The sequence below is a fragment of the Sorex araneus genome, chromosome X, assembly GCF_027595985.1.
Source record: "Sorex araneus isolate mSorAra2 chromosome X, mSorAra2.pri, whole genome shotgun sequence".
In the NCBI taxonomy this organism is placed as follows: domain Eukaryota; kingdom Metazoa; phylum Chordata; class Mammalia; order Eulipotyphla; family Soricidae; genus Sorex; species Sorex araneus.
Genome location: NC_073313.1, coordinates 234,316,496 through 234,339,897, shown reverse-complemented (window position 1 = coordinate 234,339,897; position 23,402 = coordinate 234,316,496). Strand labels below are relative to the sequence as shown.

The following is a 23,402-nucleotide window of genomic DNA, read 5'->3' as shown; positions in this document are numbered from 1 at the left end:
CACAAAACCAGTGGCTAGGTCTCAAATAACTTCTATTATTTGGTTCCTGAAGTTCATTGGCAAATGAAATTCTTCCGTGTCCATTTTCCTTCCAAAGGTGGCCTTATCTTGAAGGTCTGGAGTCAGCTGTGGCAGCTGGCTTGAAAAACAGTCTTAGGTCTAAGGCAGTTTCTCAGGCAGAACTGGGTAGGCCCTAGGATATTTCAAGGGGGCTACAGGTGGAAAATCGTGTAAATGGGGGTCACGGCACAAGACTAGGGGCCACCCTATAGGAAAGGGCAGCCATAAGAGGCAACAGGCCAAAGAGGACCACAGTCAGGAAAATGTTGAGGAACACTGGAGAAAGTAGAGTGTAATTTCAATGTGTCTGCCTAGTAGAATTAGATTACTAGAGTAGTTGTATGTCTTAGTATATTTTAGAATAATTCCGGAATTCACACGTATTTATAAATACATTAATATTCATCTATCTTAGCAATCACTCGCCACCATTTTCAGTTACACCCGGTTCCTGGTCATAAAAGATTGCATGTCCTGGGGCCACTGATTACTTTGTTGATCCGGCTGTGCCTCCTACACTTTTTCTTTTGGCACCTTTTCAGAATGTCTACTTCTGAAGGCTTTAAGCAAATGTAAATTTAAAATAACTGTAGGATTTAGGGTGATTTTAAGCCTCCAAAAGCAAGCTTACATTTGATAGAGGGGATAAAGAATTGAGGGCACATCATTTCTATCTCTCCTAAACCATTTTAATAATTAAAACATGTGTACTGCAATGTAAGAGTGCGGTTTCAAGGGGTATATGTGTTTGATTTGAACATACATCCTTAAGTTTGCCATCACAATTATATCTGTTCACTTTTTTATATCTTCTGTGAATTGTTTGTAGAATTCAGGTAGTGGTGTGTTTTGAGTTAATGTAGCACCAGAACTCTGTTTAAAGCTCTTTCTTCCTTCTCTTCCCTTTGTCATTGTTGTCATCATCTTTGCAGCATCCAGCTATGCACTAGCTGCAGTGTCTGGGGTTTGCACATTTTGCTGTGATGCCCTGAAAGTCGCACTTGTTGTGGTGCCAGGGAGCTCTGGGGCTCACACTCCAGGTTGTGGAATAGTACCCAGGATGGCACTCCTGTCCTCACAAATGCATGGCATGTGCTCTCTCACTGAGCCGTAGCCCCAGGCCCCTAGTACCTAAAATTTATCACTCAGCAATGGAAGAAAATGCTTTCTGATAGAGGGGGGGGAGGACACATACTTATTTGGTTTCATATATATGTGTATAATTTGTATATGTATATATATTTTGGAGCGATAGCACAGCGGGTAGGGTGTTTGCCTTGCATGCAGCTGACCTGAGTTTGATTCCTCCAACCCCTTGGACAGCCCAGCAAGCTACCGAGAGTTTCTCGCCTGCACAGCAGAGCCTGGCAAGCTACCTGTGGTATATTTGATATGCCAAAAACAGTAACAAGTTTCACGGTGGAGACATTACTGGTGCCTGCTCGAGCAAATTGATGAGCAATGGGATGGCAGTGATACAGTGATATATATATATAATTTCTATATTTATACATATTTATATATGTATATATAAATATATATTTATACTTATATACATATATATTATGCCACAAAAGCTGTTATACCATGAGCACCGCCAGGAGTAATTCCTGAGTAACTCCTGAGCATCACCAGGTTAAAAAAAAAGAAAAATTATGATGGTCTGGACAGACTTTCCTTGCATGAAGCTGACCCAAGTTGGATCCCCAACACAGAATATTGCCCCCTAAGTAGTGTCAGGAGTGATCCCCTTAGCACAGAGCCAGGAATAATCCCCGAGTACTTCTGGGTGTAGCTCAAACATCCAAAGTAGGAAAACCCAAACATGATGATTTTACTTACACTCAAGAACATAAATTCTGTCTATAGTATCTCTTGTGAGTTAATATTTGAATATGTTTGTCAACCAAATGTCAGCTGAGTGTCAAGACATACCCTTTAGAACTAAATAGTTGGATTGAATCATCAGTTTTACATTTCAGGAAAACCAGAACCTCCCTGCAGTTCTGCAGCTTGCTGTTCTGCTGGCCTCTGAACTCCTGCCGTCTGGATGGGGCTTTCTTCTTTCCTTGTCTTCTCTGTCCACAGAAAGAAAAAAAAAAAAAAACACATTCCTTCGACTTGTGCAAACTGTCACTGCCTTTTCTTTTTTTTTTCTCTTCTTTTAAGAACTCTTTGTTATTTCATTTTAATTTTTTAATTTTTTTCCACTGTGATTTACAATAATGTAGATAGAGTTTGTGATTTAGTATCCCAGCTCCACACCCACAGCTAAGGGCGTGAGGCTGGGGGGCTGGCGGGACTCAGACACAGTGAAAAGACACTGCCTTGAGCTGGCAGGATTTCCCTTTCTAGTAGATTTTCCATGTATTTCCCAGTTGAACATTTCCTTCTTGAAAGGAGCCCTGATCTCCAGTGGTGAGGTGTTGAAATGTGTTCCTTATTAGATACTTTGATAATTCTTTTAGAAAATCCTTGTTTTCTCCTTCAAGCTTTCGACTGTTCAGTAGTTCATTTTTATTTTTATTTTTATTTTTTTACAATATGGGAGTATCACTGTCATCCCGTTGTTCGTCCTTTTACTCCAGCGGGCACCAGTAACGGGCACTATTACACTCAGCCCTGAGATTGTAGCAGCCCCTCTTTACTCATCTTTCCCAAAGATTGGAGCTCTTTCAGGGTCAGGAGAATGAGACCTATCATTACTGTTTTGGGCATATCGAATACGCCACGGGGAGCTTGCCAGACTGCCATGCGGGCAGGATACTCTCAGTAGCTTGCTGGGCTCTCCAACAAATATGTATTTATCTGTTACTGTATTTGGGATATGAATACGCCACGAGGAGCTTGCCAGAGTCTCCCAAGCAGGCAATAGACTCTCTGTAACTTGTCAGGTTCTCCAAGAGGGAGTACTGCCATTTATTCAGCCATTGATTAAGCTGATTGAATTGGGCATGAACTCCACATTACTTTTTTTTTATTCTATTCTGAATGTTAGTTTTATTTTGTTTTATCATTATTACTATTATTTTCTCCCTTTTTTTTTTCTTTTTGGGTCACACCCGGCGATGCACAGGGGTTACTCCTGGTTATGCACTCAGGAATTCCTCCTGGCGGTGCTCGGGGGACCATATGGGATGCTGGGAATCGAACCCGGGTTGGCTGCGTGCAAGGCAAACGCCCTACCTGCTGTGCTATCGCTCCAGCCCCTCTCCCTTTTTTTGATTCACCATGAGATAGTCACAAAGTTTTCATGTTTGAGCATCGGTCATACAATCATCAAACACTCATCCCTTCACCAGAGCACATTTTCCATCACCAAAATCCCCAGTATTCCCCACCCCTCACCCTCATTCCAACCCCACCCCCCACCCTCATTATCTCCTGACTGTGTGGCAGACACTTTCCCCCATACTCTCTCTCTACTTTGGTTACATTCGATATTTTGACACCAGTCTCACCACCACTCAAACCTGCTGAAAAGGCAGTGTTAGACGATTTGTTTTGTATTGCTTGTTATGGATAGGATATAATGTTCAGGACACTCTCTTTTCTGGGAGCTTTAGTTTATAGTCCTGGTTCTTGGTGATACGATTACATGGTGCCGGGGCAGTTTGTGGGTGTGACTGCCAAGCTACTGGAAAACTGGGTACCTGGGGTGGAGGCCCAGTCCCATCCCAAGCGAGCTTGGAGTTCTCAGTCACGGGTTCCAGCACACCTTCGTGCTACAGGCCCTAACTGCGTCTGTTGATCTCTTTTGAGGTTTATGGGTCTCTGAAATAAGGCCAATAAATGAACTTATATAGCTGAGCCAGAGGTGGTTTGTGGGTGTGTCTCCCACATACCTAACTTTTGGCTGCTTAATTTCTTGGTAAACTTGGCCTCAAGTTGTTGGAGTCCGGCCAGAGGCACAGTGGCAATTTTGGGGTATCAGGAAGTCTGAAGGCAACATCTGGCTCTGATGCACTCACCCTACATGTACAGATTGACCTGCTGGCGGCACCATATCCCTGTCAGTTGTTCATTTTAGACCACTCTCCATTCTTTAGAAGTTGTAGAAAACCTTGTCAAGGTTTTGTCTTTTGTACGTTGATGATATGTAGCCCTGCTGGGGATTGCTGAGCAGTGACCATGCAATGCCAGGTATCAAGCTGGGGTCCTGCGTACATAGTGCATGCTCCAGCCCTGTGACCATCTCTGTGGCCCCTTCACAAGACTTTGTACTGTTAGAATTGAATACGCAACATCTCCTGTGGAGTTCTTTTGCTCGATGGTACAAAGAAGATCGTGCTGTCTTAAAAGGTCACACAGAACTATTTTTTTAAAAAATGCAGAATTTCAGATAGAGTTTAAATATCAAATTGCTCTTTCTCTCAAAGAAATAAAAGTTATTTTGTGAGTGAACTGAGTCAACCCTTTTGAGCTGATTTTGTTTACTGTGTTTTCTTATCAGACTGCATAGCAGTGTTTTTTGATTGTCAAATAATAGCTTGCCTTGTTTTTGATATTTTTAAGTCAGGCATCACCTTTATAGAAACAAACTTGAAAAAAAAAAAAGGATGACGGAGCAAGACATAAAACTGTAATCTATTCCCAGTAGCCAATGCTATTTAAAGGATTCTTATGTTTCCGATGACCCCGTTGATACTCGTTGTCACTCTGGAACATCACACTAACCTTGAAATTCCTTTCTAGTAGATTCTGAAAAGAGGAAATAGGTGCTCGTTATTCAGATCTTTGGTGTATATTCTTAAAAGTTTGATATTACTGTATTCTCTTGTTGCGTGCTGCAAAAATGTCCTGACATAGAGCTGAGGTCTGCAAATTGTGCCCAGTGGCCCAGATCCAACCAGTTCAATAAGCTAAGCACAGTGTTTTACATTTTTAATGGATGAAAAAGAAAACAAAAATAATAGACAATAGAAGCCATGTGTGACTGCAAGGCCAAAGAATTGCTTGAGTTCTTATACCAAGTTTACTAACATTTGTCCTGAATTCCTGAGTTTTAAATAGATTTATAATCTGTAGAGGGTTACATTAAAAAGATGTCATGTATTGATAATATGTTGACTTGGTAAATAAAATGGATAAATGAGTATGTTGCTTAATAGCATGCTAATACTTTAGTTCTTTGGGAAAGATGATAAAAGATTAAAAGGTTGACACCATAAAAATAGTTTACATTTGATCCTTCATATTTATCTACTGCTTCAATTATTTTGAATAAACATTTATTTATATTCACAATGTGAAACAGAAATAAAGACTTTTATATGTGAGTATGTTGTGTGTTTTACAGAGAAAGAAAAAAATGGGATGGAATTTTCTTAGGCTGTAATTGATTTTCATCAGATGAGAAAGGAATTTAAAAGAAATGTGGCTTTTCAATGCACCATTTAAAAACTTTTCTCATTTTTGTATTTAAATACCTCCTTCCCTTCAAAGGCTTACACCAGATTGTCACCAAAGACCTGAAAGTGTCAACTTTAAGGTTGAATCTCACTTGGTTATGTTATTTAGTTTATCCTTAAGTTGAAATTATTTACATTTCTTTGAGAGCTTCAGCAAGAATATAATAACACCTTTCCTTTTAAGGACTAGTCAAGAACCATGGCCACATAGTTTAGATTGCAGAGATTGTTAGTTCTGCACACACTGTCTTCAGAAATGTTTCCATGTCCAGGCACAGGTTCAGATTATCAGAGCTGAAAAGATGAAGTAATAATTATATAGTAAATCTGCCAGAAGAGCAATAGGACTTCTTTCCCCAAAAAACAGTAGGCTTTTCTTTTTTTAATGTCCCTTTATCCCATACCTGGTTTTTAATTCTTCTCATTTTCAGCTGCTCAAGGCAAACATTTTAATATAAGCATAATAGGAGAACTGTTATGTAAATGAATTTGTGAGTTCTCTCTCATTTTGCTTCTTGCTTTCTTTACTCAGCACTCTATTTTTAGGACTATCTAGTCCATGGTATGTGTCCACCACATTTTACCTCTTGATTCACCAGGGAGCAGGCTTCATCTTAAGGACGACCACAGAAGGTAATACAGGAGACCGTGCCCTACATGTTTTTATGCATGAAATGAGAATTCCTTAGGAATAGATATATCCAGCAGCAGAATTGGTGGGCATTGGGCTGCTTTAGGTACTTATTTTAAGTAGTTTCTCAAAATAAGTACATAAAGTTTGTTTCTTTGTTTGTTTTTAAATGATTGCTCTAGTCTGCATTCCCACCATGAGATTTTTATTTGAGGGAAATTGTCATCTAAAGATTAGTTTACAATTCACAGTGTCAAAGGATTACCTTAGGTTTATGATTGTTAGAACTGCCGAATCTGGCAGCTGTCAGTTCCACCCTGCATTTGTTGGAAGCTTGACCTGCAAATAGTCTACCAGGCAGCCCCACTTTACCACTTTACCACAGCCAGTGACCAGATACCATCAATGCTGTTATCAGTTATTTATGATCCTATGTCGTTACCGACTTTTTAATTATTTTTAACAAATAATACTACATACTACATCCTATTTAGGTGTATATCTCGGGGCTAGGACGAATGGAGATGTTACTCGAAGGTCAACGGGATGATAATGATAGTGATAGGGATATGCTAATTCATTAGATACACTTAACAACTCTAGAAGATAGATAGGTGTTATTGTTCCATTTTAGTAATGTGGACATTGAGGCACAGCTGATCAAGTTATCCAGCATGAGATTTCTCAGTTTTAATATTACTAGCTAGGAAATGTGAAGAGCTAATGAAGTGTCTGTGAAAGACAATGAGATAATATAGTGCGTGTAATTGCATAACTCATTAGAAACAGAAAAGAGCTATTGAAATTTTCTGAGTTTAACTTTATTTTGGCAGGGGTGGTGGGACTATTATTTGGTCAGGGGTGGGGTGGTGTTTATCTCCCTACATTCCGTGGTGCTTATGAGGTGACTACTTCTGGCTCAGAGGCCCCTCTTTGCTATTCTCGGGGGTATGTAATGCTGGGGATCAGACCTGGGCACTCATGCAAAGCATGAGTTCCGTTCCTTTGAGCCGTCTCCCTGGGCCTACTTTAACTTTAGAATACCAAAATGTGTGTCATTGTTAGGCCAAGTGGGCAAAGGACGCACATCTAGTAACATTTTCAGAATTTGAAAATAAAATTTAAAAATTGTGATGATGAGCTTTATTAGACACTATATTTATTGGATGCTGTACTAGGTACACCAGATGTCTAAATTTTCCAGAAGGGTAAAATTATTTAAGTTCCACAAAATATTATCTTGTAACATTTTATTATAAATAATGCTTTCTAGCTTCTTTAGTAAATACCAAAGTGCGGTTAGAATTTTCTTAGATTTGTATGTTGATGAGACTACAGATGTGAATTTGGAATTGGAGTGACTTTTGCTAATGAGTAGGTCTGACCTTCTTGGACCACCCCCCAATACATCTTGCATTTGGATTATTTGCTTAATTCATAAGGTATGGAATTGCTTGCTATATATGTTACTGCTTTTCTGTAAACTTGCTCATTGAATTTTAAGTGATTTCTTGCCAAGACCTTCAGTGTGATGATTTTAGCTCAGTGATGTGAAAGCTCTGAGGAATCGTACTTATTATTAGCAACCTCCCATTCTCTTTTGCTAGTCACTAGTTGTGGTGGAAAGTGTAGAAATACTATCCCTTTCACTTCAGTAATTTGGACTGGATTTCATGAAAGAATAAAAATTCCTTATCTTTTGTAAGCAAGATACTAGAAGTATAATTTTTTTTCCCCAAACTTGATTTGAAACCAGTGCTCGAAACTATCCACGGCCAACATTTAAAATTATGTCATTAATGTATAGAACAGAAATGCCTGTCCTTACTTGGTAACTTTTCATATTATAAATCTTTTAAAACAAACTCAAACTTGTCACTAGTGCACTTCCTGGATAGGAATAAATATGTTCCAGATCAAGGAATCTGGCTGATCAGGAGCAGATGGTTACTCCCAACTCAGCCATTACTGTTCTTAATAGTATGTTTCTTTTATATATGTTTAGTTGGAGGTATTTCATAAGTATTATAAACCCGATTTTGTTCCTAAGAACAATACCAGTGATATATTGTCAGGTACAGAAAGAGACATAGCATAAAAATGGAAAGTGAGACTTAACTAAGATGGGACAGTAAGAATGATTGCAAAGAACTGTAATTTTCTAGTACAATTCTATTTTTATGTGATAGCACAACGGGTAGGGCATTTGCCTTACACGCAGCCAACACGGGTTCGATTCCTCCATCCCTGTTGGAGAGCCCGGCAAGCTACTGAGAGTATCCCACCCGCACAGCAGAGCCTGGCAAGCTATCTGTGGCGTATTCAATACGCCAAAAACAGTAACAACAAGTCTCACAATGGAGATATTACTCGAGCAAATTGATGAGCAACGGCATGACAGTGACAGTAAAACATTTACTTAGGCAATGATAATCCACCAAAGGTGAAGAAACATGAATGGTTCTGGTAGAGGACCATCGTTAGAGTGGGTGCCTATTTAGTCAAAGGTTAGCTTAGGTTAGAGTCAGGAGTGTCACCCAAAGGCATCTTGAAAGTGCTGCAGTGGAAATTTATCAAAAACAACAGATAGTGCTTGGGTTCTAGGCCTTCCCTAATCTGCAGGGAGGCTCTGATGTGGATTCCTTAACAAATGTTTCCTCCCTTCTGTTGGTAGTGATTATGGTTGGGAGGGGTTGCCTGCCTTAGCAAATGTTCACCATGTATAAAAATAAAACAGGGCAGTTTTGGGGAAAAAAATAACCAAAATATATTAATTTGCAAGAACTGCAAACCCCATAAACTTAAAAGTCACTAATGGTGTTCAAGCCTTAAACTGAGTTGGATAGCCATTTTGGAACCCAGCCTATTTATAAGTAGAGCTGTGACCACATATTTCATATTCTGAACACTGTACTGATCTTTACATTGAATATCATTTTAAAAGAGGGACATGTATTTACTGGGCATGGATCTGTTCCTCATGATAAAATCCTATTCGTTTATCATTGCTAGGAGAGCTTGGCTGGATTTAGCCGCTGTTGGCATCTACCAGGGTGTGTGCGGCATTGCAACGAGGCTCTTGGTGTGTGGTCGCTGCCTCTGTGGGGGTCTGCCGCCCATTACCCACTTTAGAGTTTGATTGTGACACAACACCACCCCACTCCACTTTTTTATAGGTCTTACCATGGAAACTGTCATATACCTTTTTTTAATGGTTCGGTTTTTGGCTTTAAATACTTCTTTAAAAGTTTATCTTTGGTACAGCCATTAAAACGAGTCTCTGGGCCATAGTGATAGCATAAGTGGTAGCAGATGCTGAATTTGATCCCTCAGCATCTTGGAACCTCCTGGCACCTCCTGGATTCCTGAGTGTGGCCCCTAATTAAGGTTTTGTTGCTTTGTTTTGTGTGAAAACTGTTAATAGGCCAGGACATTTACAGTGGGTAGCATGTACCCTGTGAGTCAGTACCGACAGCCTGGTGGCAGGAATCCCCAGCACTTCTGGGACCAAGCCTGCCCTGCATCCTACGGCCCTTGATTAAACTGTTGGTCCAGTTGAGGCCTCCTGCATGCTTTGGGGAGGATTTAGAATATGAAAATGTGTGTCATTGTTGGGCCAAATAGGCAAGTGAAGCACATCTAGGAACATTTTTTAAGAATTTGAAAATAAGATTTGTTTTATTTACCCTCTTCCACTCAGATCTATTTAATACAGGAACTGGTGCATTTAAAATTACACTTTTTAAAGTGTTGACTTTTTAAGGGGCTGGAGCGATAGCATAGAGGGTAGGGCGTTTGCCTTGCACGCGGCCAACCCAGGTTCAAATCTCAGCATCCCATATGGTCCCCCAAGCACCGCCAGGAGTAATTCCTGAGTGCAAAGCCAGGAGTAACCCCTGTGCATCGCTGGGTATGACCCACAAAGCAAAAAAAAAAAAAAAGTGTAGACTTTTTAAGATAAAGACTTTTAAAAGATAAAAGCATCCCATTGATCTGGATTGGGGATGTCAGCTTAAAAGAGCTGCTGACTTTTCTTCTGGTCTGCAGCCAACAAGTATTTTAAATTAATCTTTGAAGTATGATTTGACCAATTAAAAATTAAAATACATTTCCAGTTTAAAAGTTTCATTAGACATCTATATTTCCTATTATTCTGGACTGTGCGTTCATCTTGAGGGGGGCATTTCCCATTTTATTTCAGCTTTTTTTTTTTAATGGATTGTTTTGGTCAGAGTATCCTGTTTTAAGGAAGTAGCAAGATTTTTTTTAAGACACAGCTCCTATATTTAGGCACTTGATCATTTTGTTTCCATGGCTAAGCTAAACTAAGTTGTTTACCATGTTGGTTTTTGCCAGCAGTATTTATATCATTGTCATGTTTTGGTGGCTCTTTTTAAGTCTCATTAAAATAAGTCACTGGATTCTATTACTTTTTCTCTCCTCAGTGTGCATGAATAACAAGGGCTATGTTCTTGTTTACTAATGCATGCCTGATCCGCTGTTTTATAAAGAAAGGCATATCAGTTGTTCCTTAAAGGATTGAGTAAATATTTAGTATTGAAAATACATGTGTTCAAGGAAATGCTAAGAATACGTTTGTACAAACTAAGAAAAAGCACTGGAGATGTGGTGTTTGTACTTGCTGTTTGTTTCTACTACTTTAGGACCCTAAAAGCTATCAGTGTATACATGTATCAGAAATAAGGGGGGAAATGTACAGAACTCACTTATTGGAGGGAAGGAAGAAAATGCGACTTTATTAGAGAGACATCATTAAGCAGTGAAGAGTTAGTTTTACAGTGTGTCCTACTTTGTGTAAGGTACAATAGCAATAGTAATGTTAGCATGGCACAGTTTCATGGTGATAGAAATATGAATATCAACAGTGTTTTCTCTATTCTAAGGTTTCCTCTAACAGCTATATATGTATTAGTCCATGTAGTTCCTTCCTACAACTATGGTGTCACACTATAGCACTGTCGCACTGTTGTCCCCTTGTTAAACAATCTGCTCGAGTAGGCACCAGTAACGTCTCCATTGTGAGACTTGTTACTGATTTTGGCATGTCGAGTATGCCTTGGGTAGCTTGCCAGGCTCTGCTGTGTGGGCGGAATACTCTCAGTAGCTTGCCGGGCTCTCCGAGAGGGACGGAGGAATCAAACTCGGGTCAGCCACATGCAAGGCAAATCCCCTACCCACTGTGCTATTGTTCCAGTCCCCACTATGATGTAGGTGCTATTATTATCATCTCATAACTCACTAACCCCCATAGAAACACCTGTTATTAGATCCATTTTACAAATGATCCTTCCAAGGCATCACAGGGTTCATAAGTACCCCCAGGAGTAGCCCTAAGTTTCCAGGGACCTTGGGATGTGGACCCAAACAAAATCAGACTTCTAGACTGAATTCACAGTCTGTAAGTCCAGATCCTTAAACTATTTTATTTAAAAGACCTTGATAAATATGACATAAAGACTAGGTAGGGGTAAACAATCACTGTATAAGTGAAATGCAAACACAAAAGTTCATAAGTTTGTAACTGTACATCACAGTGATTCTCTAATAAAAAACTTTTTAAAAAATAAAAAAAAAGACTAGGTAGCAGATAGCTTGGGTTGCCCACCCAGGGATCATCATTTTCCCACTTCTTGGCTGGCAAATAATTTCTAGTTGAGATTTGATTCACACACCTAATGATATTGTACTTCGTGGGAAGTTGTATTCTTTCCCATTGCCTCTTCTGAATTTTGCACTGGTTAGGGTATAGGAAAATCTTTATTTCATCCAACTTTTGTTCCATTCCCCTCGCAATATTTGACTTAGGAATGGCAATTCAGACAGTAAACTATATGTGGGCAAGAATTCCATTGCATATAGTAAGCTGATCTTAAACATGAATATGAGTTTGGGGCCAGAGCAGTAGTACAGTAGTAGAGCATTTGCCTTAAACAATTTCCTTTGAACATTTTGTCGTTAGTTTTAAATAAATACTGCACGGGGGATGGGAAGATAATCAGGTGATGCATATGCATGGAGTGGGTGAGGCATTTAGTTCAGTACCCACTGCCTGCACCTCCCTCCCTGCACCGTCGGCCCACATTGCTCGCTAAGAAGTGGCCCGGATTTATAAAGAAATATTCTGAGCTCCCAGTGCCAATCTCCTGCCATACTTTGAGGATGTAGCACTGTAGCACTGTCGTCCCATTGTTCATCGATTTGCTAGAGTGGGTACCAGTAACGTCTCCATTGTGAGACTTGTTAACTGTTTTTGGCATATCAAATTCGCCATGGGTAGCTTGCCAGGCTCTCCCAGAGGGATGGAGGAATTGAACCCAAGTCGGCCATGTGTAAGGCAAATGCCTCCAGTCCGAGGATGTATCTATGACATAAAGTTACTACTTTTTAGTCACCAGATTAATTACTACTAAGTTATAGTATGTGACATTTAAAAGTTTGTCACATAGCCTTTCTGAAAGTTTGCAGTACTTACTGTTTTTTCTTCTGGTTTCGGAGCCACACCCAGTGGTGTTCAAGGGGTACTCCTGGTTCTGCATTCAGGAATTAACTCCTATGGTGCTCGAGGATGGGGTGGGGGTGAGGGGCCAAGGCAAATGCCTTACCCACTGTCCTTTTTTGCTCCAGGCCCGAAAGTTTGAAACATTTGGTACTTCTGTCGGCAATGTAGGAATACCCCATTCTCTATATCGTCTTCAAAAAATGCATGTAACATTTTTACTAAGCTGGTGGTGAAAATGTTTCCTCCCCTCCCTTTTTTTTTTTAAGAATTGTGAGGTAGAGCATTTTTATATCCGTGTTTCTCAGCTAGGAACAATTTTGCCCACTAGTGTCCACAGGATATTTAGCACTATCTGGAGGCATAATGGTTGTTAGAACTAGAAGAAGACCTGGGGAAAGATTTCTATAGTTGAAAAAAGGTTTCTGTTGGTGTACTGGTAAGTAGCTGTGCTACATTCAGTGGTATTAATTGGCCCAAACTGTCTCTAACACCAGGATTGAAAAGTACTGTCTTATATTATTTCTTTTCCTTTGTTGACTTAGTAGGAGTAACTGTTAACTTATTGTCTGCTTAGGATTTAGGACATAATCTTTTTTTTCAAGTGATATTTTGCTTTTTCATATATAATATTAAAAAGCCTTTCAACATTATACTTCTATTTTTCTTCCCAGCCTTTATACTTTTTTGTAATTATGTTTGTATCTGTAAATGTAGAATATTGATCCTACAATATATTATTAGTCTACTTTTAAGAAGTTACATTTAAATTCTTAACAGTTTTGCTGAATTATAATTAAGATGTATAAATTGCACATTTTTGTTATTGTGATACGTGTTTATGCTTGTGAAACCATCAGCACAGTCAAAATAATGAGCATATTTGTCATCCCCAAAGGTTTCTCCAGTCTTTTTGGTAATCGCTCCCAACGCAGCACACAGATCTGCTTCCAATCACTTTAGTTTACATTTTTTAGAATCTTATTAAGAGGAATCATGAATTATGTACCTTTTCCCCCCACTTCAGTTGGACTTCCTTCATCCAGCATGACTGAGATTTTCAGTGTTGTGTGTAGGAAAGGTAGGAAGACATTCCTCCAGGTAATTAGGAAAACGTTCTTTCAGATAGTTAGACTGCTTTGCTAAGGAGTATGCCGAATTCTAAAGTCACTTGATGTGTTCTTTTTTTTTTTAGGTTATGACTGTCCAGGGTTTGATCATCACATGAGAGCACTTGTTGGCTGCAAATGTCATTTGACTCATCAGGAAAAATCTGGTTAAAAGAAAATACCCATATAACCAGGTCCATTTCCTTATTGAATGGCTTGATGGATTTCCCTGACTCTGATTCATACCAAAGCTGTCCTTCCCAGCCAAAGCAAGAAAGGATCCTGCATGAGTCAGTCCCAGAATGCCATTTTTACCTCACCAACAGGTGAAGAAAACCTCATGAATATCAATCACAGAGACTCAGAGAGCATCACTGGTGAGTCTAAATAAATTTTCTGTTGCTGTTGCTGACAGGATAAAATGCAAATGTCTGAGTCTGAGGTATAAGACAAGCCTTGATAAGGCCTTGCCCACCTTTTCCAGCTCAGTTTCCTCAGACACATGCTAAATTCATTTCTCTGTCACATTATCAGGCTGGATTGATAGCACAGCGGGTAGGACATTTGCCTTGCATGCAGCCGACCTGGGTTTGATTCCTCCGTCCCTCTTGGAAAGCCCGGCAAGCTACTTAGAGTATCCTGCCCACACGGCAGAGCCTGGCAGGCTACTCGTGATGTATTTGATAAGCCAAAAACAGTAACAACAAGTCTCACAATGGAGACGTCAAGCAAATCGATGAACAACAGGATGACAGTGCTACAGTGCTATCACATTATCAAAATCAGCCAATTTCATGTTGTTGCCTGACTTTACCTAACTCCCCTATACTATGTGATTTCCTTATGAGCAGGAGCTTCCTCTTCACACCAAGCAGGGACAAGTTGCTTGTGTTGCACACCCCGTAAGCCTCTATGGAAACCTGCCACAAAGAGGCTCTTGGGCTAATACAGGGTATCAAGCACAGGTACGGGCTGGGAAGCCCTTATCTGTATAACTCAATCAAAGCTCAACACTCAAAAGGGTTTTTTTTAAAAAAAAAACTTTTGTTCTGAAAACCATTGGGTCCACAAAATTTGATGTATGCAGTTATTTCTAGAGTTATCTCAGTACGAATATTTTGTTTGGTGAAAATATGTTAATGCCTTTATGGAGTGTTAGAGGAGTTTATGGAGTGATAGTGGAGGAGGTAAGGCGCATGTGTTGCATGTGGCTGACCATGGTTTGTCCCCCAGCACTCTTGGTCCCCTCAGCATTTCTAGGTATAGCCCTGGAGGCCCTTCGGGACTGCCAAATTAACCCGGGTAATCCCTAGCACTGCAGTGCATACTCAAGCCCTTACATGTATTAAATAACTGATCCTCAGGAGGGCCCCTTGACCTCCTGAGCACTGCTTGGGAGGCTCAGACTTGAAAGTATGGACTGTGGCTACAAAACCAATTAGGGATCCTACATACTGTAAAACATGCCAACCATACAGTAAACGCATGGTACTGCTTTTCTAAAACTGAAAACATTCTGAATCTATCTTGACTTAAAGTTTTCTGTTTTTTTTCCATTTTCCATTCAACTTTATACAGATAGCTTTATCAAGATACAATAAAGTGTATCCACGTTAAGTGGAGCTGCAGCCTATTTTCATGTACATGTCACACATACCCTAATTTCCCCCACCCCTCCCCACTCTCTCAAGGCAACCACTAATCTGTTTCTGTCTCTCAAGATGAAATTTTCTAATCTAGAGTTCCATATAATTCATTCTATATCTTTGTGTCTGGCTCTTAATATTTAAAAAAAAATCTTTTTGAGATTTATCCACAGTTGTGGGATATCTCAGTAGTTAATTCCTTCATATTACTAAATTGCATCTGTTCAGCTTTTCTGTTAAAAAGTAGTCCTGGATAATACATGAAATAGCAAATGTGGATGTATTCCAGTAAACCTTGATTCACAGAAGCAGGCAGAAGCAGCAAGCTCGGGTCTATCAGTGTTTTAAGCCATTCTAGAAAGGATGTGCTGACTCATGTCTTTTTGTGGTTTTAATTTATTTTTCCCTGCTGTTTACTGATGATGTTCATCTTTTCATGTGCTTTTTAGCTATTTTATGTTATCTGTTCATACAGTTTACCTGTTTAAGATTTGCTTTACTAGTGAGTTACAAATGTTCATAGATATAAAAAGTTTCTTAGATAAATGAATTATAGATATTTTCTCCCAGACTGTAGCTTACCTTTTCATTTTACCTTGTCAGTGGTATCTTTTGAAGAGCATAGTTTTTATTTATTTATTTAGCTTTTATTTGTGTTTTTGTTTTGGATCCATATCCAGCAATGTTCAGGGTTTATTCCTTGTTCAGTGCTTAGTAATCACTCCTGGTGATGCTCAGAGGACCATATGAGATGTTGGGAATCAAACCTGGGTCCCCCACATGCAAGACAAGTGCTCTACCCACTGCATTCTCTCTCTCTCTAAGCTGTAGAGCAGAAGTTTTGTTTTTTTGTTGTTTTTTGTTTTTGTTTTTGTTTTTTTTGCTTTTTGGGTCACACCCAGCGATGCTCAGGGGTTACTCCTGGCTCTGCACTCAGGAATTACTCCTGGTGGTGCTTGGGGGACCATATGGGATGCTGGGATTCGAACCCGGGTCGGCCGCGTGCAAGGCGAACGCCCTACCCACTGTGCTATCGCTCCAGCCCCCAAGCAGAAGTTTTAAATACTAGTAACACTCAGTTTTACTTTGCTCATATTTTTATGTGATTTCTAAGTAAAATAGGTGTCCTGAAAGATGACAGAAATGCTCTTTTTAAAAGAGTTGTTTAGCTTTTTTTCAGGGCTGGAACAATAGTACGGCAGATAGGGTGCTTGCCTTACACATGACTGACTCGGGCTCAGTCCCTAGCACTCCATATGGTTTCATGAACCCACAAGGAGTGATCCCTCAGCACCACCAGGTGTGACACCTGCTCCACCACCACCACCACCACCATCACCACACACACACACACACACACACACACACACACACACACACACACACACACACACACACGTTGTGTAGTTTTTGCTTTTCTTAGATCAGTGGTTCATTTTATATTAATATGGAATGAGGTTAGGGTTCAGATTTATTTGTAGTCTGCTTTTTTGTTGAAAACATGGTATTAATTAACTTGGTCATCTCATTGAAAAATCGCTTGATTTTGTACATTTGGGTCTGTTTCTGGACTCTCTACATTTTGGGGATCCCATCTCAGTGTTTCTTAGACAACCTGATTGGTGGTTCTGTGCAAGAACCAACAGCCATACTGCTGTTTTAGACCCAGCAGGGCTTGGCTGAACATGTGGTGCCAGGGATTAAACCAGGGTCAGCTACATGTAAAACAAGTGTCTTAAGCTACTAAGTACCACATTGTCTCAATTACTTTAACTCTTGGGTAAACATCCTGAATTCAGCTAATATCAATTCTCCAACTTTGTTCTTTTTCAGAATTTACTTTGGCTATTTGAGATCTTTCGTACATCTACATTTTTTTAGAATCAGCTTGTCAGTTTTTACTAAAAAGAGTCCTAGGATTTTGAATAGAACTACATAGACTTTACAGACTGTAGACATTCTGAAACTTTTTTTCCACTCACACCCCTTTACACCCAAGAAATTTTTACATGACCCTAGGTATATCAGTATATAAAATAGGTATAAAAATAAAATACTGATAAAAAATTCATAAGAAAATTTTCATTTTTGTTTGGTTTGGGATCGCACCTTGTAGTGCCCAGGGGCTACTTGTGGTGGCGCTGGGAAGCCATGTGGTGCTGGGGGTTGAACCCGTTCTTCCAGCACACAAATGTGCTCATTTCATTGAACTATCTCACGGGTCCCAAGAAATTTATTTTAAAACAAATCATTAAGATTTTTCACAGCCCCCCACATTCAGGTCCATAGTTCAAGACGATAGGTTATAATCTGCGAATATGGTTATCTCTCACCATTTATCACTATCTTCCTTAGTTTTCTTTTTTTCCCTTTAATTTCTTTTCACAGTTTTTTGATCATTTTATTATATGTCTTACACATAATTTATTGAATTTGATTTTGAGATTTTTTTTAAAGGCTACTGTATTTAATTTCATTCTTTAGCTGTTTGTCACTAGTATTCAGGGATGAAATTGAGGGCTGGGTGCTAGCCGAAAGGACTTGAGTCCATCCTTTAGATGGGTGGTTTCCATTATGATCCCTACCACAACTTGGTCTTCCAAACACTAACAGAAATCACCGTCAAGCCCCAGGCCATGCTAGGTATGACTCCAAAGTCAAATATTTTTTGTTTGTCTTTCTCAGAATAGTTATAATGTCTGCAAACAGGGAGTTTTATATATTCCTTCTTAATCTGAATGTGTCTTGTTCCATTTTCTTGCCTTATTGAGTGGGATATAGTATCTATATATTTTTGAATGGGGATGGGAGAAAACATCTATGCCACATTTCTACAATTGGGAGAAAGGATTTTTGTCTTTCATCATTAAGTTTCTTAAGCAAATTCAGGATATATCCTTCTTTTCTTGGTTGGATGAGAGATTTTTGTCCTGAATGTATTACATTTTGTCTATTATGTATTCATCATTCATTGAAGTGCTTTTCTTTTTTAATTTTTAGTTTAACTCTTTAATCTTTAATTTTAAAATTTAGTATGGTAAACTTTATTGGTGGTGAGTTCTTTTGTTTTGACTGTTATTTTAATTTGGGGATCACATCTGGCAGTGTTCCAGGTCTACTCCAGGCTCAGTGCTTGGTTCAGGTCACACCTCACCCCCACGTTTTCAGGGGACGTATGCAGTACTGGAAAATCAGGCTTGGGCTTCCTGTATGCAAAGCATGTGCCTTCACAGTTGAGCCATCTCTCCAGCCCCTTACTGATTTATTTTTAATCATCCTTGCATTCCTGGGGAAAACTATTTGGTCCTGAGGTATTATATCTTATTATTACAGATTTGCTTTACTAATATTTAATTATAAGGGGAGCCAAGAGAGAAGGCAGGAGGGTGGAAAGAAAGCAGGAGAGTGAACTAGAGAGACAGAGAGAGAAAATGCAAGTGAGTGAGAGATGGAGATTAAGGCGTACACACTCCAGTATGAGAGAGCTGGAGAAACAAGAATGAAGAAGAAAAGAGAGAAGAAAAGAGAGAGGGATTAGGAGAGAGAGACAGAGACAGACAGACAGGCCAAGTGAGAGAGCAAGAACAAGGCATGGGTCTTTAACACACTCTAATCAGCTTCATTCTGGCATGAATTTAACACAGCTAGTAGCAGGCATGCCCCTGCTCTGGCTAGATGACCTTCAGACCTGTGTAGGAGAATGATGGAATTAAGATATGAACACATGAAGGGAAAATTCAGTGTATCAAGGACAGACCAACTTAGATGTCATCTTCAAGAAAAACAAAAGGTAGCCTCATAAATAGAGCAACCTGGCTAGAAAGGAGACTCATGGAGAAATGTCTGGAAGAGAGATAGTAAAGAGGAGCTTATGCAGACTAGACCATGAATAGAGTAATAAGCAGCACATTACCAGAAATAAAGAAACAAATAGAAGTAACAAGTTCAATCTACTGAAAGTTGATTGTATATTTTTAATTACTTGCTGGAAGCTGGAGATCATTGACCATGAATTTGCACTGAATTGTATTCATGCTTATTAAAAGGAAATTTCTGGGGAATTTCTGGGTCTTTTAATAATCAGCTTCTTTTCTTATGAGATTACATATGTAATATAATTATGGCGGAAAATGTGGATAATTATATGGAATTTGTATTATTTTTAGAGCTCTGATTTAAGCGATCTACTAAGGATTGAGAACTTTAGAATAATCATATTTAAGATTTTAAATTTCTCTCATCTGTGGTTATGAAGCCATGTTTGCTTCTCTGTTAAATGATATTGTCATCCTTTTTGTACTTGTTTATTAAATTGATGTTGACATTAAATAGTACATGTTTTCTCTTGTAAACTGTTTTCTTAAAATGACTTTGTCAGAATTAATAATCTTTGCCAGAATTAGAGCATATTTCTTTATATTAATTCACAAAGGGAATAGCAGATCTCAAAGTGAGAGGATAGGACATCCTGTTTTTTTCTCTATTTTAAGCCCTAGTATTATTTGAAGCTTATTAAGAGGAGATAGTCTGCTTTTTATCTTTTGCAATATTCTAAATTTGGGAGGTGTTAAATGGTGGGCACTGTTTGTAACAGGAAGCTAAGATCAAAGGCACAAAGTATGTCAAGAGGTAATGTGCAGTGGGAGAGTAAGAAAAATACAAATTAGGAAGAAGTAATATAAAAGGTATTTAGAGTTTTATGTACCACATCTTTCAAATAAAAATGATAAAGGACTTTTTAAATTCTCTTCCAGTGCTGGAACACAGTTGGAATATTAACGTTACTGGTTTAACATTTAACTAGTAATGGTGAATTTTTAAAATATCCAGGGGCAGAATATATTAAATATATGAATTTAAATATATTAAAATGGGGGCTGGGGCAATAGTACAGTGGGTAGGGGATTTGCCTTGCACACAGCCGACCCTGGTTTGATTCCCAGCGTCCCATATGGTCCCCCAAGCACCGCCAGGCATAATTCCTGAGTGCATGAGCCAGGAGTAACCCCTGAGCATCACCAGGTGTGACCCAAAAAGAAAAAAAAATGTAATATTCCAGTGTTTGAAGATTCTTCCCATCAAGTTCAGATTCTATTATTAAAGAACTTATTATTCTATTTATTTTAAACCATCTATTTTCTGCTGGTTGTTTCATATTGCCCACCTTGCCCTTTGTCTCAAGTATATGAGTTGTTTGGGATCAGATCGCTTTATTGCAGCACTAAATAAATTGATAAGGAATAAATATGTCTAAATTCATTTTAAACTTTATTTTTTATTTTTTGGGTCACACCCAGCAATGCTCAGGGGCTACTCCTAGCTCAGTCCTTAGGAATTACTCTTGGCAGTGTTCATGTACCATATGGGATGCCGGGGATCGAACCCAGGTTGGCCATGTGCAAGACAAATACCCTACCCACTGTACTATAGCTCCAGCTCCTTATTTTAAGCTTTAAGGAGAAAGAGTTATATGTTGTAAATACATATTTTTAAGAAGGAGTCAACTGAAGTATATAGTGTTTTTACTATAGAAGTTCTTATGATAAAGAAACTTAAAAACCAACGATTGTACAGGATGTGTGTGTGTGTGTGTGTGTGTGTGTGTGTGTGTGTGTTTTGGGATCACACCCAGCAATGCTCAGGGATTACTCCTGGCTCTGCACTCAGAAATCACTCCTGGCAGTGCCTGGAGGACCATAGGAGATACTGGGAATAGAACCCAAGTTGATCATGTGCAAGGCAGATAGATACCCAAACCACTGTATTATCACTCTGGCCCAAGGATATATTTTTTTAAAGAAATTATTTTGACTAATGTTTCTCTAGTTATCCTTTCCCAAAAATGATTTGGCTGATTTTCCCCTGTATCCTAGCAAACTGAAATGTATTGATCTCTTTGCCCTGGAATCTCTCCTTTAGATGTGTCCTCCAGTGATGACCTCCCCGAAGTAGAGCTCGTGAGTCTGTTAGAAGAGCAGTTGCCCCAGTATAAGCTAAGAGTGGACTCCCTGTTTCTCTATGAAAACCAAGACTGGACCCAGTCCCCACACCAGCAGCAACATGCAACTGACACTCTCTCTCCAGTCCTGGCTGAAGAGACTTTTCGTTATATGAGTGAGTATTTTTTAAAATGTATTTAGGCACAGTAATTTAGAGTGCTGTTAATATGAGTGTTTCAGGAATCTAGTATTGCTACACCATACCCACCAACAGTACTAATCGGTCTCCCTCTCCTCTCACCTAGCAAATTCAGTTCTAAGGCAGACTCCCAGGGTCTGTAATTATGGGCCATTGTTTATTCTCGTACTTTGTCTTTTTATACTCCACAAATGAACAAGATATTGCTTGGTATTTTCCTCCTTTCTTTGAGTGACTTTTTTTATATCCTTTTAGAATTTTTCTTTTGAAATAAAGATTGTGAAGATCTTGGTGTTAACTTTTAAAACATTTGCTATCTCTAGCCATTTTTCAGTGTGCATATACTTGAATTTGAGACGATTTAGTTAACATAGAAAGGTGATTGATTCTGATTGTTATATATGAAGGAAAGGCTGTCATTCTTTTTTTCTTTTTGGGTCACACCCAGTGTTGCTCAGGGGTTAGTTAACTCCTGGCTCTGTGCTCAGAAATTACTCCTGGTGGTACTTGGGGAACCATATGGGATGCTAGGGATTGAACCCAGGTCAGCAGCATGCAAGACAAATGCCCTACCCGCTCTACTATCGCTCCGGCACCAGGGCTTAAGGCTTTTGAGTGTCTGAAAAAGTCAGCATACTTACACTTTTTCAGTTTCCCTTCTGTAACATGATTCTCCCCAAAATGAGTATGAAAAGGAACTTTTGAAAAATGTAGTGAGGTTATTTTAAATTTTAGTATCTCTCTATGTCTCTTAATATTTGTTGCCCCAAATAGCATGTTAGCTGAGCCGTCATCTTCTTTATTCTGACTTCTTTTTATCAAATATGGTCACATTCAGTATACACTGAATATTTTAATAATGCCAAAGGAGAAATAAGTGTACTCTTAAGTGGTTATTGTCTTTATTTACTTAAATATGCATAGAAAATTTATCAATAAAACTAAGCCAGATTTACCTGAAACTTCTTTTGTATGAGGCCCTTAAAAATGATATAATGAACAGAGGCGGGTGGGGTGGGGGGAGGACAGGTTGGGGTGAGGGGAGGGATGCTGGGACCATTGGTGGTGGAAAATGGGCACTGGTGGAGGCATGGAGTCGAGCATTGTATGACTGAAATGCAAGCATGAAAGTTTGTAAGTCTATAACTGTACCTCACGGTGATTCACTAATAAAACTTTTTTTTAAAAAAAACGATATAATGAAATAAAATACTTCTTAAACTTAAAATACTTCTTAAATTATGGGGACTTTTTCCTTTTCACTTTATTGAAAAAAAGCACACACACTTCAAAAAATTTATGCACTACTAAAAATGTGTGCTTAGTAGCTAAATATATAATGAAGTATGCAAGTTCAGCTTTTTTCATTTGTGAAATTCTTTTCTTTTAAATTATATATATATATATATATGAGATTACATCACTTCCTAGACATTTTCTCATTGAGTGCTTCTATTTTCTTTAAAAGATTATGGCTAGAGAATGATTGTTGTGAAATACTTATTTTCATAGTAATCATTAACTGGGCTGGAGCGATAGCACAGCGGTTGGGCATTCGCCTTTCATGCGGCCGACCCGAGTTCGATTCCTCCGCCCCTCTCAGAGAGCCAGGCAAGCTACCCGTGCGTATTGGATAAGCAAAAAACAGTAACAATAAGTCTCTCAATGAGAGATGTTACTGGTGCCTGCTCGAACAAATCATTAACTTGTTTTAATAGTTTTTAAACCCGTTTACTTGCTCAGAAAAAGAATTGTGAGCATAGTTTAAACTTGAATATTAATCTCAGTTAAAACTTTCTGTAATTCTTTTATGTAGTTGAATATTAAATAAAGGCTCTTAAGGTTTTCTCTTAACTTCCTTGCAGAAGAAATTGCTTGTTTAAGATTTTC

The 23,402-nt window shown here is 38.9% G+C and overlaps 1 protein-coding gene across 3 annotated transcripts in view; it reads left to right on the top strand.

Moving 5' to 3' along the window:
* The window catches only part of TRAK2 (trafficking kinesin protein 2), a 71,592-nt gene that overhangs the window by 12,644 nt on the left and 35,546 nt on the right, over positions 1 to 23,402 (top strand). For all 3 annotated transcript variants that reach the window (XM_055120148.1, XM_004601272.2, XM_055120147.1), the window contains exons 2-3: positions 13,815 to 14,105; positions 21,294 to 21,488. In XM_055120148.1, the coding sequence (XP_054976123.1) occupies positions 14,015 to 14,105; positions 21,294 to 21,488 (286 nt within the window). In that variant the 5' untranslated portion in view covers positions 13,815 to 14,014. The remainder of the gene's footprint in view (positions 1 to 13,814; positions 14,106 to 21,293; positions 21,489 to 23,402) is intronic.